This window comes from Crocodylus porosus, unplaced genomic scaffold, assembly GCF_001723895.1.
Source record: "Crocodylus porosus isolate Cpor-Errol unplaced genomic scaffold, CroPor_comp1, whole genome shotgun sequence".
NCBI classification, from domain to species: Eukaryota; Metazoa; Chordata; order Crocodylia; family Crocodylidae; genus Crocodylus; species Crocodylus porosus.
This window is the reverse complement of record NW_017728947.1, coordinates 100036325-100058837: the sequence shown is the minus strand read 5'-3', so window position 1 is coordinate 100058837 and position 22513 is coordinate 100036325. Positions and strand designations below refer to the sequence as shown.

General features: G+C 38.3%; 1 protein-coding gene across 5 annotated transcripts in view; it reads right to left on the bottom strand.

Moving 5' to 3' along the window:
* Nucleotides 1–6412: 6412 nt before the first annotated feature.
* Nucleotides 6413–22513, bottom strand: part of MARK3 (microtubule affinity regulating kinase 3) — an 86283-nt gene continuing 70182 nt past the window's right edge. For 3 of the 5 annotated variants that reach the window (XM_019550766.1, XM_019550768.1, XM_019550767.1), the window contains 3 exons: nucleotides 17790–17816; nucleotides 11332–11376; nucleotides 6413–9019 (listed from right to left, as the gene is read on the bottom strand). In XM_019550766.1, the coding sequence (XP_019406311.1) occupies nucleotides 8674–9019; nucleotides 11332–11376; nucleotides 17790–17816 (418 nt within the window). In that variant the 3' untranslated portion in view covers nucleotides 6413–8673. The remainder of the gene's footprint in view (nucleotides 9020–11331; nucleotides 11377–17789; nucleotides 17817–22513) is intronic. The other 2 variants (XM_019550769.1, XM_019550770.1) reach the window with 2 other exon arrangements.

The following is a 22513-nucleotide window of genomic DNA, read 5'->3' as shown; positions in this document are numbered from 1 at the left end:
GGTGCGTGTGTGTGTGCACACATGTACAGCATCTGGCACAAGGCAGAAATGCTTGATCAGTCATATGGTGGTAGGACATACAAAGTCCTAAATAAATAAGCTAGAAACCATATTAGGACCAGAACGGAAATGGGGAAGGTTTGTTATGACCTCTCATCCTGATCTTGGGAGCTCCTTTAGGTCCAGAACAAGCTAGAGTAGCTTTGTGGTTGCTTAAGGTTGTACTTGGTTGGCTGGATCTCCAGAGTACCATGCCCTCAACCCCAGTCCTGTTCTCTACCGTGGGCTATGAAGCAGTGGCACGGAGGCTCCACGGCATCCAAGCTTTCCCCCTGGCTGAGAGAATCTTTGTGGGTAGTTAAACCAGCCTCACAGGAGTTTGCACCACTAGAACGGCACAAAAGGGGCTGCAAATTGGGTCAGCACCTAAGAGCAAAACGATCGCACAAGTGTAAATAAGGACATTTGGTCAGCAGGATTGTTTATCACGGGGGCGGGGGGTAAGAGAAGAGAGGGATCCAGCAATAGATTTCACATTCCAGAGAAAGTTTCAGAGGCAACAGTAACATCTTAGACTAAGAAAGTTTCCCATGAAAAGTGCCAGATGAAAACCATAGTAGGTCAGCTAGTCACATTCTGTTGACTTCTAGATACACTTGTCACAAAAAATAAAGATACTAAATATTTCTACTACATATCCCTCTAAAACAATGCAACAGTTGGCAGAGTTGCAGTTATAGATGGGTGGGAAGGTAAGCTCTGCAACCGTAATTAGGAGGCAAAGTAGCTGCAAGACTCGTAACAACATGACCACACAACCAAACTGGAGAATGGGTACAATGGACAGTTTTCAAGTTTTCCTGTTTTCTGAATCCCAACTCCTCTTTATCATCATGCAATTAACTCCGCAGTGAGCAGCAGACCCCTAACTCATTATTTTTTAATACATTAGTGTTAAACTGTTTTTTTTTTCAAAATAAAACAGAAAATGATGAATATTTCTTAATCTACTCGAAGATGGACATGTTTGGTTGAGGGTTACAACACACAGAGTGCCAGCATGGAATTTTCAGGTGTAAGCATTCACACCAATTTTGTGTGGTGGTGGTGGAGGAATAAAGGAAACTGCTCCCCGCATGTTATAATTACCTTGGTAGAATTTACAACTGTAACAAGAACAGTCATCAAAAGGTGCCGGCTAGAATCTGAAAAAGGTCAAAGCCAATAATTCCATTAACTCACAAAGAAGTTGGAGGTTCTTACTTTCCAGATAGGAAAAAAAGAGTTAATTTGAAATGCTATTACTGCCCTTCCCAGGAGTAATAAATGATGTCTGACAGCACAATACATTCCAAGGAAAGGACAACTGTTTAAAGGTGCAACGTGCACAGATTGAGAAGATGGAGGAAAAGGTCTTCAGAGCTACAGTTTGCCTATGGAGGATCCAACCTCAACTTACAAAAGGTTTTAATTCTCTAAGCATTAGGATGCATTGATGTTAAACATTACATAACATTCGGCCATTACTCAGCCACAAAAATATGCAAGTTTAATAAATTTCTACTAGATTTTCCTGTAATCGCTTTAAAAATAATTCCGAGTTAATCAACAGCATTCTTCCTCTGCAAATATTAAAATGCTTCCATTGTCTATATTAAAACTGTTGGAGTACTTACTGGATTCCCTTCCACTACCTACAAACATCATGAAAATAATACAAAATCATAGTGGTTGCTTTTTGTTTCTGAATTTGAGAGACATCATGTGGCCATTACAATCATTACAACCCCATTTTCTGAACTTATGACTATCGGCGTAAGATTCCTTCAAAAACAACCCTCACCCCGGAAAGCGCAGAACGTGTAACTGCAGCACGTTTCACTTCCAGGATTTCCAATACTAGCAAAATACAAGGACAGCTTAACGCTGAAGCTTCAGCATTCTCTCTAAAAATATCACATGCGATTTCTTATGTATTTTGCCCATTCTAGCATCACAGGATTGGTACAATTTTAATTTAGGCAATTTATTTTTTAACCGTTTTCAAACGACTAACTTTCTAAACAGATTAATTATTGGGCTGGTATGTTTCTATTTTATTCCTTTCATTGCAAGGAACTATTTTGGAAGTAGCTGGCTAAAATGCCATTTGACCAGTTTCAAATGAGGAAAAATGAACAAAATAAATAACTCCCTTTCCATCATCTTATGCTTCCAAGAATACTTGAGCTTTGCCCCACTGTTTCATTGTTCAAATGTTCAAGCTTAACAAGGACAGAGTACTTAGTAAGAATCATCTCTTACTAAAGTAGAAAAATACAGGTTTAGTGTCAAATGACTGAAAATAGCATAACGTTCATATAGGTGATAGCATTTTCCTTAATGACTTTGTTCACACTGCATTTCCATATATTTAAGTGCACAGCTGGGGTATTTTAATCAGATACTTGAATATTTGATTACTTGGAGAACAAATGTATACACCTATTACATCCAATATAATTTTTAAGTAATACAATAAACCTTTAAATATATGGTTATGTCAGTGTTCATGTTCTGAATTTCAATGCATAGAGACATTAAAGGACTGTGATCGAGCACTGAAATAACCCAAAGCCAGAACATTCAATGCTTTTGTTTCTACAGCAACCATAACTAGACCACTTTGCATGAACAGTATATGCACCTGCCTTAACAAAATATACAGTGAAAAACACTCCATCAATGCAAGTGTTAGTTGCTATGGCAACAGCAACAATAGTGTTACATTTTCATTTGGAGCGTTTAACATTTCTCATTAAAGCATCCTACCTGATGAACCATTACTATTAGTGTGTGCAAATAACTTTTATCCAAAACTGTTAATGCAGTAGCCTGAAGGCTACCAGGTAGCACTGTAAATGGACACAAGTCAGTTATGTGGGACATGGTTTGAACTTGTGCACAAGGACATTTGTTGCCATTGTAAAGACCCTACTGGTATAGGTTTGAGGCACTGCACCCGTCCAGTTAAAAAAAAAAAAAATGGTTGAGAAGTGTCCAATAACAGCGTAGCCAGTTAAATCCTGGTTGACTGACTACAGGGTCAGAGATGACGTGGTGATTGGTGCTTGTGTTGACCATTCTTTGTGCCATCCAGTAAGGAAAAGTCAAAGGATTTTGAGAGGGTGGACCATATTGGGCATCTTGAGGGGAGCTGAGCTAGAGGTGGGTGGAGTATGTTCCAGTACACTCGCAACGTAGGATTATCATGGAGTCTGGCTAGTAAATTTGCTTCAGCGTTTGTGTGGAGGAGATGAGGGGGAACAATGTTACTGAGGACTAGTACTCATGGGAGCAGAGTAGGGTACAGCACAGTGCATCTGACAAGACACACTGTAGCATGCAGTTGGGTGTCCAGTAATTTGGTGTGCGATGAACAAGCCCATACAGGGCCACAGTATTCTGCAACTGAGTAACAGAGTGCAAGAGCAGATGACCAGAGTGTGGAGGCAATGGCACCCCAAGCGGAGTCTGTGAGTTTGGCAAGTAGATTATTCCTTGTTTTAATTTTTAAAGCAATTTTCTGGAAACGTGATTTATAAAAGTTAAAGTCTGGGCAAGAGTGACCCCAAGATCAACTGGGTGAGTTTTGAATTTGAGAGGCTCACCATTCATGCACCATTTATTACTGACTCTAATTTCATATAGATTGTTACAGGGATCTGCACTGGTAATGTCTACAGCTCATCTGCTCTCAGTCACTGCTGGGGTAAAGTCTACTGTGTCCAGAAAAGTTTACATTATTTAGTTTTCAGTCAAATGTTACAGACATAAGTGCTGCTAGGGACCTTAATTATTCTTAAGTGGCATTGCTTTCTTTAGTGTCTTGAGTATCAGGACTGCACGTATGTTTGCTAGGTATCAATGTCTAGGAACAGAAAAAGAAACAAAAAGAATGAGATAGGAACCAATAGGATAGGCCTTGGAGATCTGAATTTGAAACAAAATATTTGTGAAGTGAAAATCCTGGCAAAGCAAATCCACTTCCTCTAGCACAGGATTTGCAAAACATTTTATTATACAAACAAGAAATGGCATAGTCAGGCACAGCTGATCTGCAGACCACTGTAAAGACCCACTTATCCAGGAGCTTTGAAATTTGCTAGATTACTATACTGCTTCAAAATAATTTTTTTTTTTGCCCTGGTCCAAGCAAGGCTCTTTACCATCTCTCAATTTTTTACCATGCAAATTTAAACACCAAAATCCATGGGACTAGTCTCTCAGCCATTGACTACAGCTACATGCTCTCCCCTACCTGTCTCTCACCTATTAGGTACCTCTATTTACAATTTAACTGACTGGTTTTCTTGCATACGTACTAGCCTCTGGCTGCTTTACTACGCCATCCAGGAAGAACATTAGACCAACTGCAGATGCTTCCTCTGCCTGATGAAGGGTACTTGGAAAAATTCTTCTTTACAAGCTTTTTAGGTACAACTATTTGATTTGGTCTTATAAAACATATTGGATTTACCCAAAAACCTTGTCTGCCTATGTCCTTAGACCAACGTGGCTACAACCTACACCCCTGAAGTCAAGTCAAGAATTCCAGCTCTTGGCTGGATCAGGCCATAGAATTGTGTGGCTAGGTGACTGGACTGGGATACAGGACAGCCCGTAGCCGACTGTGATGGGAATGTACAACTTGTCTGTAATTTTGGGGAACTATTTGATCTACACCTCTATTTGAGAGACGGATAATAGGAGAATTGTTCTTTATTCTGACCGTTGCCTGTTTAGATTGTAAGATCCCTAGGCAAGGACCGTTAACATTTGTGGGTTTTTTTTTTTGTTTAAAGCATTCAGCACAATGGAGCCCCTGGGTTGAGGCTTTTACCACACTGCTAGGGAATCCTAATCTACAGCTTTGCAGATTTCTTGAAAACCATGATATCTGAGATTTTTTTTTTTTTTTCGCAGATTTAAATGGACAAATAAAAAAACCTGAATAAAAAGTTGGCTCCCTAGTGGGAGCCAATTGTTCTCACTGCTGGGAGGGGAAGGTGCAGCACAAAAAGCAGCAGAGAAGATGGCAGCTGCCCCCCTTGTCCCACCAAGGCATCTCCACCAACCCCTGCCAAGGGGCGGGGCCACACAAACAGCAGCCAGCAATCAAGATGGTGGCTGCTCCCTATAGGTAGGTCTCTATATATTGCCAAAGTTAAAAGAGGATAACTCCAGAGTCTCTTCTCGACCTCTGCCCCCACCACCACCTGTGAGGTCTGTTTCTCTAGGGGTTAGCTTCCTTAAAAAAATTGGAGAGCATCTCTGAAAAAAAGACCTGTGGAACATGCTTAGTTACTACATCTGGAGGAACAGCCAGTACAGCCCCAAATTACTTACCTTTCTCTTTCACAACATGGTCCAAATTCGTAAGACCTTGCTGGCTGGACAAATGAAACCTCCTCTCTCAAATCTAATCCTGTCACAGTCCTCCGTGCCTTCGGGGTCTCTTCCCCGTTTCAAGGAATTGCAGAGGTTTAGCTGAGAGAAAAGCCTGGTGGAGATGCTCTGTTCTCACTTGCTGTTAAGTTTTTAATGTCCTCTCTCCAACATTTGTATTGAACAAATTACTTTGAAGAAAGATTTCCAAAGGAAAGTCCTTAAAATATACCAGAACAGCCTCCAAAATACATCTCCCTGCCAACTGGAGGCAAGTGGCTCGATTCCAGAATCAGACTTAGGAGTGACTTGGATAGCAAGTAGTGCACGGCTTTAGACAAGACCCACCTAAAATTTAAGAGAAGCCACTACACTCCAGGACTCAAATCATGTTGTTACAGAACCATTTACTGGCTGCTGGATGCATACCTTATGAGAAGCCCAGGCCTGCCACCATGAATCATAACGTGCTGACCACTGATTCTTCAAACAAGGATTGTTTTTTTTAAATTATCTAAGCAAATAACTTGATCTTGATTGTGCAAACTCAAAGCCACGCAAGTCCCTAAGCCCACACAGAACCTCTCAAAATGTGTAATTCAGACCTGTGTTCTTGAATTAAGCCTTTCTTAGTACAATCTTTGAGTGAACTATATTTTGCGATACTTTCAGTGAACTAAAGAATCATAAAGCTTCTGAACTATAGGATGGGAATGAAAGTATCTCTCTTCTTTATGATCAATAAATATGACATTTTTCAACTGAATTTTACATGGTATGTGGGAAGAACATTGTTAGGAATCTGCTTCTAATGGTAATAAAAAGATCGTATGTTGTATTTTAATGCCTCAAATACAGATTAATTCTTAAAGGATCTTTGAATATAGTCTGAGAAGAATAAGTACAAACTTTAAAAAAATATTTAAACTTAAAATACCAGTGCACTTTTTAGAAACATGTATATACTTAACAGGTAAAATAGGAATAAAGTATTGCAGAAGACATTTAATATGAAACCTTTTGGAACTTCCATTGAATACAGATTTACATCAGTAAATGTTATAAATTAGAACAGTGTTTAAAGTGATGACAACAAAGTGCACTCCTGTGTGGAAAACCCCACATCTTATATAATGACTAATGTAGGAAGGAAGAGGGTAGGTGAATACCCACCTGAGAACTACAACTGCCCTGAAATGTCTTATTGCTATTACAAAATGGAGTTTCCATGGAAAAATCCTACTGAGCAGCATAAGCATGGATACAGCACTGACAGCCAATCAAGCTCCAACTTCACTTTAAGCTCTAAAGACATTTCATGGTGCATAATATACATAGAATAAAAAAATGTTTGATTTCAGGAATAATTTACTACATTAACAATCATGATTATTCTTTATCATAATAACAATGCTTACGGAAGAGAAAAGAGGGGAAGCCTGCTGCCTTTACAGACTATGGATCACAATATGTAAGCAAAATATTAAGGATTCTGCGTTTTGAGCTTGGATCAAACCTAAATTGTGTACACTAAAATGAACATCATAGTAAGTACATCTTTGGTGCTTCACTTGGAATGCAACCAGAAGCCATAATTTATACACATCAAGTAGATAAAGCAGGGCATTGCCCACACAATTCCCTAAAAAAAAATTCAACTGAGTTTCATGAAAAGAAAAACACAAGCCCCAGGAGGTAGACTGGATGGGTGAGGGGCATCTCTTGCTTCCAGGTCACAAACCAAATGCAGCCCAGGGCAGTAATGACAGAATGGAACCATCAGATGGCAGTTTTGTGGCCTACAGAACATGATTTGGCCAGAGTTCATATACAGCAAGTTTCTACTCTGGATGCTTAACAAAAAAAAGTCCCACAACTCTCTTCCTCCCTCCCTCCTCCTCAGTAATTTTAGTACAGGCCTAAGATCAGTCGCACTCCATGCCAATTCTGTCTTCTCAGCGACAGAAGCAACACATCCACAAATAGGTTGAAGCGCATTGGAAAGGAGTTGGCAGAGAAAGCCTGAATGGGCACTACCTCTGCTGTCCACTGTCATCGGTGTGGTTAATCAGGCATCTTGTCATTATTAAGTTATGGCAAACAATCAGTAGTTATTAGAGTTCCACTTTTGGACTTTTAACAGAGTGAATGCTCAGAACCCAAAAGGAAAAAAGACCATCATTTGTGCAGGTGTAAAGAACACTAGCATCCAAGACCTGTGGCAATTCTCACCAGAACACTGTCATTTATGGAGTCCTTTTGTCCTTCTACTGAAACCGGGCTAGACTGTACTGCAGGAACTTGGTCTGAAGTTCCCACTAGCCAATTTTCAGCAAGTCTGACTTAACTCATTTATCTCGAGACAAGACATTAAAAAGTTAAGTTCCATTAAGCTGTATTATTTACATTCTGTAGGACAATGGCAGAAATTAAGTAATTGAGTGTTCTGAACAGTAATCCACAGTAATAAGCCAGAAAGAACAGAAGATTAATTTTTAGTCATTTAGCATGAACAGAAAAATGGAAACATTTACCCAGGATATAATACACAAATCAACTACAGTTTTTAATTTGCTTCAGGCTTAAATAATAAATAGGTGGGCAAAATATAATGCAAGACTTACTGAATAAAAGTGAATTTTTAATTCTTATGAGATCTACTTAAAAAAACCCAGGAGTAATGTTCACAACCGTAAATCCAAACCCTTCACACTTTTTTTTCTTAACACAGCAGTGAACCGTAAACCTGCATTTTACTGGTTAACTATTCAATTGTTTTAAATATTAATTCAAGTGTTTCCTCCTTGGCCATTTCAATTTTTAGCACCAAAATTAGCCCCAGAAGAGGTACTAGTACAGCTCAGATGTTGTAGATGACTTGCTTACATATAATACTTTATATATTATACACACATACTGTACATTCACACATCCACACAAACAGGAGGCATATTTAAATGGGTATATTGTGTTTTTCAGTTTGTCATCAAAGACAGAGCAATGGAAATAAAGCAGAAGGGGTAATATTTTACATAGTAGGCAACTTTAATGCTGTAGTGCACTTATAAAAAAAAAAAGTCCAACTCTCCCTCCCAGCTCAGCAGCTTGTTTCAATTTTTTTTTTTTTAATATCATGATTCAGAAGATGCAGAAGTTATTGCCTAAATGTTATTCTATACATTTCCATCGGTGTTCTCAAAAAAACTTGCAATTGCTACTCAATTTACAACTTAATTCTTTTTCTTATTACAGCTTTAATTCATTGGCAATTTTGGAAGCAATGTTTTTAAAAGCTATGGATGTTCCCGATATTCGCTTAAAGCGAACTCCATTCAGTGACAGTCTTGGCAGTTTGCACACCTCCATCTCCCATTGTACAAGGTTTTCTGCGTGCCCATCTCCATGGACACAGAAAAGCAAGAAACGCTCTCTTTGTTCATAGTCACAGTTATTGGCATCCAAGACCTTCCGAATCTCCCTCATCATATCATTAGGATCCATAGAACTGGTGGTTTTCATGCTCCAAGTAAACCGCAGGGAACGGGGCTTAGCTTCCTTGTTTTCATCCTTCTGATCCACAGCTACGTTGCGACTGAAAAATAAAAGATGATTTAATCAGACAGCCAACATCCTCTTAAATCCTGTGTGAACACAGCGACTGACATATTCAAAGGGCATTTTTGGGGGGGGGGGGGGGGGGGTTACAGCCTAGATGCTCCAAGTGTGGGCAGGGCCCCATTGTGCTAGGAACTGTACAAACACACAAGACGACTGTTCCTGCCCTACAACTTACATCCTGAGACAAAGCACAACTAGGTGTAACAAGTGAAAAGAACGGGGATGGGAGGATGAAGCAAACGGATGACTACCTGGCTGAAGAAAAGTTTCCACTTCAGTGCAATGAACCCCGTGCCCCATGGGCTGGCCTGTATTTTTGGGCCATGAGGGCTGTGGTGCATGGCACTAGGAATGCTCTAGGAATTTCTGGAACGTTTACTAAAGGTAGCAGTTGTGTGTTACAAGTTTAGGTTTAAATGAAGGCCAAAGCAACCCTAACAGCAGCTGCTCATTGACAGAAACTGCTGAAAAGCTGGAGCAGCAGAATCCTTTGGGATTTTTTTTCTCTACTGCAATCCTCAGACCCTGCATTGCAGCAGTCTTTTTTCCAGAGGCTGTAAACACTGGGACACTGAACTAACAGAATGAAGGGTACTAGACGGCAATTCAACGCACCACCTCTTTTGGGACTGAATATGCTACACTAATATAGTACTACGATATCTAACAGTTTAAAATCTCTCATTTTAGACAGTCAAACTTCTTATGTAGTCCTCCTCCTCCAAAGACCTAAAGTAGAGCTCTTTTCCTAGAACCATAAATATGCAAGCCAAAAGGCAGTATTACTCAAGCAAATCTTGAAGTATTTTGGTCCATGTCATGGATTGCTACAGATGAAGCATGAAAGATACTTTGCAGCTGCAAGTTATGTAACTTCTGAAGTGCCCTTTTCAGACTAAAGTACAGGAAAGTAAGATTTCAGTGAAGCAGTAACAAAAAAAAAAAAATCTCATTGTCATTACGCTAGAAGTTATAACCAGAAAGTTCACGTTTACTATCAGAATCAAAAGTATGAAGCACAGTCGTAAGTCCGAAGGTTGGAAGATTCTCTACCCTCAATAGGGGCAAAAAAGGGGGAAGTGGAAAGGAAAAGTTCCAGAAATTGCTAGTTTCACATTCCTTTTCTACTTCAGCTAGGGTTCACATAGCTAAAGAACTGGAACAAATGCATTAAAGCCATTACAAAAAAGTAACTGGTAATGTTCAGATAGATGTATTAGATCTGCTTCTGGATAGACACCTCTCTAAAAACTTTTTTTGCTCCAAAATTGTAACAGGGACAAAAGAATTCAAGCAACTATACCAACCATCACAATAAAAAAAACAAACAAAACTTCGTGAAATTCCCTAGCTTAATTCAATTTAAAGCCAGTGGCATGTTCAATTTCATAATTAAAATATATTTAAATGACTACTAAATACCAAATCAAGTTATTCTTACAGGCATTTGTAGATTAATTTATATTTACGGGAACTAGTGTCTGCTCTTGTGTTGGTAGGCAATTGTGAAACAATGTGGAAGTACAATTAGGAAGTTAAGCAAATGTATTGTAACAGAAGACCTACATCACAATTCCATGTGCTATCAGACAAAACTTCTTCAGGACAAACCCTCAGGTTGACTGGGATAGTTTTAAACTATGCTCTTTAGTTAAGTGGCATCAATAACTAGTTTCTCAGCTTGCTGGAAGTGTATAAAAAAATTCAGCAAATGAAGTAGTAATTTCTTTAAAAAAAATAATTTTCAAATAAAAATGGAGGTAAATTTTAGTCAAAACAGATCAATTACTTTTTAAATGTTTTAAAGTTTTATTTTTCTGGTAAAAGCAAATTTGGCAGGAATTCACAGGCTATTTTTGGAGACCCTGGCTGCCTTTTTCTTTTTTGGATTAAGAACAAGTTTCAGATTAAGACACTAAAACCCTGTTTCTCTCAATCTCCAGAAGGGTGAAATATCAGGTTAGTACCCTCCAATGGTTGGCTGTAGAGCACCTTTGCAATCTCCCTAGAAGCTGCTGTCTGGCCAGATGCAAGATAAAACAATTACAGCTACTAAAATGCAAATAAATGTATAGGGAAAAAAATAACATGAAAAATGGAAGTTTAGAGCCAAGCCAATCAATCCTTTAATAGCTGGTCTGAAGATAAGGGAACATCATTCTGGTTTATAGTTTCACAGAAATTAACTAAAAGCCTACTGCTTGGAGCCAGACTGCCACATCATTAAAGGAAGAAAGGTTCAAACCCACCTAAGTAACATTTTAAGCAAAAATCATTAACCCTCACCTTGAGCCCTCATATCTCCCGTTCCTCTCATATTCAGTCGGGAGCCTCATTGAAAAGAATGCAGAAGCAAAAGGAAGTGGGAAAGAGAAGACAAATCTTACACTAGCATATACATTTTCTGAACAGCTGCTAAAAGTGATCGGAAATTCTACCATACTTGCAACAGTACATGTAATGGGTTTTCTAGATCACAACAATTGTAGAATACATTTTGCCCAACCAAATCAAAATGCATTTGGTAGCCTCAAAGTTTACAGAAACTAGGATTTTTTAATTTTTAAACTGAAGACTGTATCAATACTTAAATACTCATAAAAAGCTAATACTGAAGTGGGGGGAATGCAAAATGTTCATTTTAGTTCAGACAACAATGTGCTGGGAGGAAAAGTATATTTGGAAAAACCCCCCCTATTTAAAACATAATTATAGCAGCAAACAGACGTACAGTTCTTAAGTAATATATAGATCATAGGTGGAAAGTGTAATTAAGACACAATGTTACAGATAAACATTACACTTAAAAACCCTCCAGGCAAACAGAATCAAGAGGAAAAGATCTCCCACAGCTACACCTTGCTACTTCTCTTGTGCTCGCTTTACCTTTACCTACACGTACCTACATCACATTATGTATTATACCCCAGGAAACCTGACAACATTCATTCTCCCTCGGTGTCACTATCTCTCCCCATCAGACCACAAAGTAATGACAGTAGATGAGGATTAGCCAGGTAAAAACAGGTATGAGAAGAAGGATGGGTAAGGAGGCCAGAAACAAACTTATGGCAAGGAAGTATGTTTCTTTAAGTGAGGGAGAAGATAAGGTAACTTGGGTGGCTTAATCTCATTTTCTTGATTCTGCAGGTTTAAATCTGCTGTGGTGTATATGGGGCAACCCCAACCATTTTACAGGAAAGTGTTTTTGTGCATCAATATAGGTCTATAAAAAAAGTCAGAGACTGCATGTACTACATTTGTATTTCCTTGTGAATAAGATGTTTAATGCTCCTGTAAAGGGCCTGGCATAAGAATCTGAATGAAATAGGGAACCAAATCCTTAACTGCTTCTGTAATACAAATGAAACTAATACAGCAGTGAGAGATTTATGCAACATAAAAGTAAAGAGAAAATTATGCATTACAAGTAAACAAGTATTTTTTTTTTTTTTTTTTAACTGTTCAAATGCTTAAAAACTCTAAATCAGAAGCCTACTGAACCAGGCACTGTACACTGCATACGGAAACACGGTTCCTGCTCTGAAAATCATTATCTGATTAAAGATACAAGTCAGTTTAAAAAGTAACAGTAGGAGGAGATATGGAAGATAAATGAGAAATCAAAAATGGACAAAGCTTTCAAACTAGAGTTAGTAGAAATATTTACATATTAATTGTCACATCAGGATTTTAGTTACAGTTATATTCTATTATCTAGAAGAGATTGAAAATTTGGCTTCAGGAATTTTCCTGAATTACTAAAAATACTATTCTAGACAGTAGCACAGCTCCTGGCTACCGTTTTGGTCAGGATTATTAGACCCAGACTCCATGTGGTGCCCAATGACTAGGGAGATGACGATCCAATTGCTCATGGATCCTGTTACTCATTAGCCAGAGCAAGCAGGGAGCAAACACCAGCACACATTACTTGCAACAGCTTTATTCAGAATGGAGACAACTTCGGGCCAGGTCCCAAAAAACCAACAAACTGGGGACCTGCACTGAACATTAGTTCTTTTCACATTTTATACACTTTGGTTCATGCTCATTAACATTCGTTCCACCCATTTCTCCTCCCATCCCAAGCTCCACTTCTGTTCACTGTTTACTTCATTAGCATGGAATTGCCTATGCATTTCATTTATTTACATGCCTCTCTGCTAAGAGCACATGCATAAGACTTTGACCTTCGCTTCTTCTGGTAACTTGATGGTTCTCTCTCATTTCTTGCTGACTCCATCTCCAAGGTCTTGCTTTTGCTTTCTCTCCTGACGATAGCTGGTGGGCTGCATCTTGTTCTTCTTACACAGTGGGCTCTAATACTACAACCTTGTTAGAAAACTGCTTCCCTAAGCATTTGCAAGGTTAGTCTTAATATATCTTTCTGTCTTGTGACCAGCAGCTTTTGCTGAGACGCAGAAAAAAAAAGCCTTTATTCAGCTGCAAATCCAGTGCTCCCTAAAATCTAAACAGTGTCACTGTAAGAAGGGTAAAAATTTTAAAATATCTCACAGCTATTTAGAATCATGTTGCCTATGTTTTAAGAACATGAAACTTGCACTGCAGTAGGAATCCTTTTTGATTACTGCCAACATATAGCAGTGAATGTGTCCAATACAAATATGGCTGCTCAAAGTCAGATAGAGAATATAGTCTTTAGGACTATATTTTATTACCAATTACATTACATTCCCAACAAATCAATGGATGCAAGTTCAGGCCCTTTAAAAGGAGAATAGTTCTACTGCTCTCTTCTTCAACATAGTGAATATTATCAGTAGAACCATTTTAAGCTATTATTTCATGCCAATCGCCTTTCAGGTAGTGAATTCTGGGAGCTGACAAAGATAGATTAAAATATAGGTCATTTAGTAGCACTGGCAAAGTTGATATGGCTCTCTGCTCTGGAAGGGTAACAGAAGAAAGAAAAGGGAAAAGACATATGAAGTCTGTGGTTGTCCCTGCCATTCTCTGTAGGAATACTGCTGGGGAAGAAAAGATCCATTAGCTGTAAGGCTGATCAGATACTGAGGTTTCAAAAACAGCTATCCCCTAAAGCAGAGGTTCCCTACCCCTGGGCCACGGCCCAATACTGGGCCGCGAAGGGCAGGCTGGCTGCCAGACCGGAAGTGCAGATGTGACTGACCTACAGTATGCTGGTCTGCACGGTCCATGGTCCAAAAAGGTTGGGAACCACTGCTCTAAAGAGTCATGTGGAAAGCAAGGCAGATGAAGTCGAGTCTGAAGTTATTTCTCAACTCTCAAACAATACACTTTCAAGTACCTGAAGGATGTCAAGGGTCTTGTTTGCCCCTGAGAAGCACGAGGGAACATATTTGCTTGCTATCACAAGCATTTACAAGTCACTTCAGTCCCACAGTCTCTTTAGAGTCTCTCTAGAAATAGGAGTGTAACTAATTACCCTAACAGTAAAAGATCCAAGAAGTTTCAAGATTCATTTGGTCAAAAAGTTCAGATGCTTTCAGGAAGATAAACAACTTACTAGTTTTTTTTAGACGTTTTTCAGTTATTGAAACTGAAATTGTGTTAAATCTGGACAATTTCTAAATACTGTCTACTCTACAAATTGAGAGCCCAGATGTTCTTAGTCAATAAAACACCTGCCAAAAAATCGGAATTAATAAGTACTATTTTATGCAAGATTTTTTAAGTACTTAATCAGGAAGAGTTAAAAATTAAAACAAACTAGTTAAAAGAAACCATTTAACAGACTCAAAACTGTACTTTGCGATGTGTAACTTGACATACAGTACTTGGGGTAAATTTTCAAAGTAGCAAAAATCATTCTTCCTATTGATGTTCCTTCCCTGTGACTTTCAAAGCACAGCCACATTCTGTAAACCAGCACAAGGGCTCACACAACTAAGTAAAACAGAATAACCCTCATGATGCTTCCAACTGAAGTTGAAGCTTATGCTGTAAGCCTTCATGTCAGAAAGAGCCTTTACGCTTCCAAAATGTCAGCCGATTCTTAGATTTATAGTAATTAATTAAACTACAGGTTTACAAGAACAGACTACTGAGAAGCAATGTATTAAAGAAATTAGCTTAACTGACAAAATCTATTATTCTTGGGGTAAATTAGCCAAACTTTCCAGACAGTTCACAATGTGATACAATGCCTGTATGATCCAAATTTGTGTTCTGTCACATGATATACACAAGGTATTTATCAGCATATATGATATAATCACTCTAATATTGTTTCCACTCATTGGTCATGAATCATCCAATGAGATGTAGAAGGAAAAGGTGTTAAGGAAGTTCCACAGCCTCAAGAAAAGCTGTAAGCAGCTTCAGGGATAGGAGACGAGTCATTAGAAACAAACTAAGATTAGTTCATCTGAAGGACAACAACCGGCTTTCCAAAGTTGCCTTTAATTCATGAATGTTCTAGTGTACGATAGCTTTTTGACAGATGAAAAAGGTAAGATATATTTTCCAGTTATGGAAGTGGTAGCTTTACTTGGACAGCTAAAAAACTAATGCCATACAGCAGGCATGACTTGGTATGAGGCAAAGACTCTTCCCTCAGATACTGGTGGGTGTCACAAATATACAACTGAGCAGCTCACAGAAGCATAGAAAATTAGGGCTGGGACCTCAGGAGGTCACATCTAGTCCAACTCCCTGCTCAAAGCAGGACCATCCCCAACTAGATCATCCCAGCCAAGGTTCGACTAGCTGGGCCTTAAAAACCTCCAAGGATGGAGGTTCCATCACCCAACTGGGTAACCTGTTCCAGTGCTTCACCACACCCCTAGAGAAATTCTCTCTCAATATCCAACCTAATCTCCCTTGCTGCAACTTGAGACCATTGCTCCTTGTTCTGTCATCTGTCACCACTGAGAAGAGTCCAGCTCCATACTCTTTCAAACCCCCCTTCAGAGAGTTAACAGCTGCTATCAAATCCCCCCTTGGTCTTCTCTTCTGCGGACTGAATAAGGCCAGTTCCCTGTCTCTCCTCAGAAGTCATGTGCCCCAGTCCTGTAACAATTTTCATTGGCCTTCGCTGGCCTCTTTCCAACTTGTTCACTTCCTTTCTATAGTGGGGGACCCAAAACTAGACAATCTGTATGCTGTGTTAAGTTTTTGCCTTTACTCAGTGTCAAGGGTACAAGAAACTTGACATTTAATTTTTTCTGAGAACTACCTTCCCCTATATAGCAGTCCACTTATATTTCTCCTCTCAACTTGCACCCAACTAGACTTTCAACTTCAGTAACGATCAGCATATTATAATCACCCTAAAACATACATTTGAGAAAGCCCTGATCACTAAGGGTATTTACACATGTACGTTAGTCTGCTCGGACGTGCCAGAAATCCAGCACGTTGGAGCAGACTCAAATAATCGAGTCTGTGGAGCATGTGAACCGATGTGCCTGACACTGTGTTGTATGTATTTGCATAAACAGAGAAATGCACATCAGTGCTGAAAAATATGGTGGGGTGTGCTTTTGTACTAAAACACCTTTGATACATTTTAGTTCAAAAGCACGCTGCTGCCATTTTCTCAGTGCTGACGTGAATTTTGCTATTTATACAAATGCTGCAGTGCATATATGTGAGAAATGCCCTAAGATGAGTCTTAAAAATAAAGAAACGAGTCCAAGTCTAGTATGTAAGGTATACTTCACAGCCTGCTTTCCTGATTAAATATGAACTTTAGCAGCTGGAACAGAATGAGCTGTATACAAAATCTCCTACTGGACTAATTAATAATTCCTTGCAATTTTAAATCATTTTTACTGAAAAATAAGTGAAACTACAGAGTGCAACCATAAACGTTGATTTGTATTTATTTTCAAATGCAAGCACAGATAGAACTCTACTTGTGTAGTGAGGAAAGTATGTTGGGCCAAAATGGTTTTTTGCAACTTACACATTCTTTCAAAAGTTTACACTTGACTGCATCAGCCTAGCGCAGCGATGTACTGTGGCATACAGTTTTTTTAAATGAACAGTACTAGACAATATAGCCAGATCAAAAAATGAAGAATCATTTCAATTCTAATTTTGAACCCAAAGTCTTTTCAACGTTTATTTTTTATCATCAAGGCAACTGGATAGGTTTTATTCTTTAACTACACACTTTATATTAGGGTGTTCAGTTTGTCTTTGTGTTGTACAGTATAAAAAGCAACAATTTGCTTCAGATGCTTGACAAATGCTTCCTTTCAAAATACTCAATATGCAGTAGTTCATTTTTCCTGCAAACCTCCACATCTCAAGCAAGATCTATTTTGATGATTAAATATCTAAACTTATTATCAATTCAGTGCATTAAAGACGCTTCAAAAATGTCTTTAATAAAATGAAATAAAATGAAAAAAAACCCAACATGTATATTCACTTACCTTCATATGCCTGTGACCTTAAATTTAATTTACATTTTTCAGTGATACTAAATAGCTCATTCTTCAAAACATAAGCATGCTAAGTGTATTAGTATAAAGAATAAAATTATTTTTGATACTAACAACTCTATCAAAGAAAGAAGAATTCACAAGGCATGCTTAGCATCTTGTTATACAGGTGCCACAGATCCTTAAATGTTGTCGTTAGTTAATGAATTTATTTCTATATTTTCCTTTCAAGGAAGAAAAAGTATTTAGTTCTCAGCAGAAAGTTTAGTTTTTAGAAAACCAAGGCTAGAAAGCCAAATCTGAGGTTAATTGCAGAGCGCCACTTTTTTAAATATAAATAAATCCTACCTTTTGATAAACCTGAATGACATGTTTCTAAAAAGAAATTAAGCCAAAACAATAATTAAAAAAAGTTCTGTACAAAGTAAATTAAAAAGCCCATTAAAAAAGTGAAACATGCAATAATGAGATTTTTTATTTAAATGCCCACAGAAGTAATATTTCAAGTTTATTTTGAGGTTAGAAGAATGGGTTTTATTATGGCCAAACTGCTCTCACGGTTTTATTAACTTGGGTATAGTTTTCCTCTGAGAAAAATCTGCCAACTACATACCCTGAATTAAAATGTAACTATTGAAAAAAATACTTTCAACACCCTAGCACTGTATGTGCTGAAGAAGGGATGCTTTGGATTTATTCTCCTGTTTGAAATGCATAAACTCCATTATTGCAAAATTAGTAACAATTAATATTAGTTTATAGCCCCCAAATTAACTAATTTCTTCATAAAACAATTTAGTCAGTTGGTGCCAAGAATTTGGTTAAAGATGCATTAATATTTAATGGAAAAGCTTGTAGAACTGCCTTTTCCAGAACATAAGTATTTTATGAATGTACAAGGAGTACTCCCTATAAAAAAGAACTGAAGTCAAATATCACGTGAGGAAAAAAAGCAACTTGCGTATCAAGTGCTTGGGATAGGAGCTGTCCACCTTCCTAAGAGTTTGTACAGCATCTAGCACAATCAGGCCCTGATCCTAAGTGGGATCTATGAGATACAAGCTGAACATGTAACCTGTAACATGACATGGTAAACTGCTTCATATGTGCGTATTATAAAATAATCCTCAGATAATTAAAATCTTATTTACTGTCAAAAGTATTTTAAAGGGGGTCTTAAAAAGCTTCTTATGCTGCAAGATGAAACACAGAGCTCATGGCAATATAAGCTTGATTATAGGATAAATAATTGGGCATGCCAGATGATGTTCCAAGAACAGAGCTTACAGCTGGCATATTCCTAACACAATTAAGTCACATCAAGAATGCTATATGGAAATATTAAGGAAAGACATTATCAAACAAGCAAGAGTAGAAAAAGAAAAAAAGATGGTCCCAAAGGATTTAGTGTTTGACTAGATACAAAGCTTACAAAAGATTTCTACGTAAAAAAAAAAAAAAAGTTAGAGACAAACACAGACCCATTGTCAAAAACTCCACACTCATGTGTCTATACATTTCTCCTCTTCAAGATAAGGTAAGTTAGAGCCCTTTAAGGAGGTGGGGAAAGTTACCTTTACCATTATGCTGCTGAATCTAATTTAAGTAAGCAAAGCTACTTCAGGGGTAAATTACTGCAGTGTAACAGGACACACTGCTTACAGTTTGGCTTCCTTTGCCACAAGCTAGGACAAACCAGATTAAACAGAAGAGACCTGCTGACATGAGCTCCATCCTCCCTCCCTTTACATGATATAATTAATTGTTCATGTGTGTGGCCTTTACATATCTAAAGTCATTTGTTAAAATAATATGCAGCAGAAATTCAATTAGGAGCAAGGGCTAAATAAAACTTACCAGATGCTGGACTGTGAGCACTGAATCTTTCAATTGCAACTTTTTTTAAGAAAGTAAATTTCCCAAACCAGCATCACTTGTCAGTTAAATGGAAATACCAGGTTAACTTAGCAAACAGAGCTTTGAAGGATGGAAACTATGACTGAGTGGCAGTACATTTATGGTTACAAAAAAACCTACCACTCAGTAGTTAGCAATGCTTTTGTGGTATACACCTATAATACAAAATGAGCAGGCAAAGCTTGAAGTGCAGTAGTTTAAGGAGAGAATGGGAAGACAAAGCTAGTACCCAGAGCTTCACTCCTTTGACGACAAGCTCAAGGTGACCATTCAAGTACACACAGTGGTCTATGAACTGTAGGCCATTTTAAATAACTATATAGGGCAAGCATTTTTTTAAAAATTAAGTGCTGCAGGAACTGAAGAAACGTAAGGTCCTAGGGGTAACTTCAAGCAAAGCTTTCTGTCCAAGTAAAAGTCCTCTGCTTCATCTCTGTGGAAAGGCTACACTTCTTGAGGCTTAAGAACTGGGTTATGCCTATACTGTGCCCCCCAAAAAGGAATAAAATAATTTTAAGGCTTAAAACTTCTGCCTAAGCCCAGCTTCTAGGGTTGACTGATTTTGAGAACTGTGGCAAGCTTTATAGTTCGTTATCCTTAGTCCATCATTAAGATTTTAGCCAATCAAATCTCTCCCAGTGACAGATGACACTTATGATAGGCAGTCCCATCAGAATTAAACTGGCAGGCATGAACAAGTCTTTGCAGGATCAGAGGTAAAGGATATACATTAAAAAAACAAAAAAACACCATACTGATTGTGTTGTCTAGAAGCCGAACTACTCCAACTTTCACACCATGCAACAGTAATGAAACCAATTTGACTTGGTAATTTTAAACTGTAAGAACAGCTTTCAAATAACTACAAAAACTGAATAAAATCCCGAACCTAATACACCTATCATTTCAGATGCAGAAACAATCTCGATCAATGAAAAACAAGAACAGAAAGTGATTAGTGGAAAACAAAAATTCTACAAGTTTTTTTGTTTTTTTAAATAAAAATCTTACCTTCTTGTGAGCTTTGAAGTTAATTTACTAAACAGATTAGTGGAGCCTCTGGTTCGAGTCTGTGAAAGTGGTGTTGCTTCATGCGATAGACTGGGTGAGGCAGGTGGTCCATTATAAGTAGCAGTACGTCGCTCTCTGAGCTGGCCATGGAAAGTGCTTCGACTGGCAGTTCCTCTGGGGAAACGAATGCGATCAGGTGTAGTTGCACTGCTGATGCTGTGAGTTGAAGCAACTGGAGTTCTTTGATCCGGAATAGTGCTACAGTGGAAAACAAGAACATACTATTATAGTGCCAAACCATCATTTACAGAAACCCAAAGCTTTGTAAAGAATGAAATATTGTAACTGCTATAATACTTTTTAATTAAAGACATATTTATATAGGCCAAAATAGAAAAGGACCAAAATTACAACACATTACAAAAATAAAATATTTTACAAAAAAGGTTAAGAGTAAAAAGACTGCTTGAAACAGAAACCGGTGCACGTAGAAAAAATATTAACATTGAGCAAACTAGTGGAAACCTGGAAGAAATTTTGCAGGCAGATTTTCACCGACAAGGCTGACAGCAAGAATGGATAAAGCAAAAGCTTCCTTGCAGGCAGGGGAAAAAGCCACCCAATTATCTCCTGCATTATCTCTGTGCCTGTGAAGCAGCTCATAAATTTGAACATTTTGTAAAAACTCTATATGAAAGGTAGTCTACTTAAAAAAAAAAAAAAAAAAGGATATCCCTAAGCATATATAATGACTAGAATAGACTCTCTTCCCCTCCACAGGGGTTTGATAACAGAGGGATTTCTCATATTCCTAACAGTAAGAAAAAGTTATTAAAATATGGCAGGAATATATATTACAGACAACCTGGAGACACCACAAGACAAGTGTGAACAAAACTAAAAAAAACCAAGGGAAAACACCTTGTAGGCAATACATACTAACAGTCTAGGACTAAAATTCCACAGCACAAAGTTAAGAAGCAGTGGGTACAAGTTAGTTTCACAATGATTTTTGTTTCTTACGCAGGCCTGAAGTTATCTGTGCCATTGTCTATTGGAGGTAACATCATCTTCGTGTGCACAGAGGCTGACATGGACATCGACTTCTGATGTCGCAGCCGAATGCTGGAGAAGGATGTGGTACAAACTGAAGCAGGGCTAGCTGCATAAGCGAACATTTCTGTCAGGCTGTGAGGGGGTTTGGGTTCAGGCAGAGGCAGAAAGAACAGCATGGACCAATGACAAAAATGCAAACTACTGCACGGTGAAAAGCAAACACTTTTCCTTCCAAAAAATATCTGATGTGTCAAAGAATATAAGCTTTTCCACTGCTTACATAGGAGATACAGCACTTAGGTAATTTAACTTCTTCAAAACCATCTTTACTGTGGCTTATTGCCATTTACCATCTGCAAAGTGGCTATTTAGGTGTGAGAGCATTAGCTTGTGGGCCCATCCTCTTGATGGTGCACACATACAGGAAACTTGGGTCCTATATAGAAATACTTTTAAATATTAACATTGGGCGTATTTTGCTAATGATTATAACCACCTAGTTGCACAAAGTTGCTGCTATAAAGTATTTATATTCTTAAAGAAACAAACAAACAAAAAAAATTCACTCCTTAAATGAACCTCAACGTTTATAACAGGTTGAGGACCTGGCAGGCTTTGAAGGTTTAGATGTTTAACTAGCCTGGAGTAGCACATTAATTACAAATCAACAGATTACTCTAATCAATTTGTATTGCTACAGAGGTTGGAGTGGTGTGCAGATAGAAGAAAGACTGAAGAGTGCTGGAAAGGCAGCTCAATTATCCCTACAGAAAAACAAGAGGGGACTGTCGAAGCATCTCTTGTATTGCCCGACAGTGATTCCCCAGGTTAACGCTCCTGCTCTGAAGGAAGGTGTATTGAGTTGTCTTCAGCAAAAAGGATACCCGTCTGGCTGACACATGGTCCTTTACTCTGGCTGACACATGGTATACCCAGGACACACACACACACACACACACACACACACACACACACACACACACACACACACACACACACACACACACCCTGCACCCAGCTACCCTCCCCCTCCACACACCCTACAAACCCCATACCCACACACACATACCCCCATAAACCCTGTACCC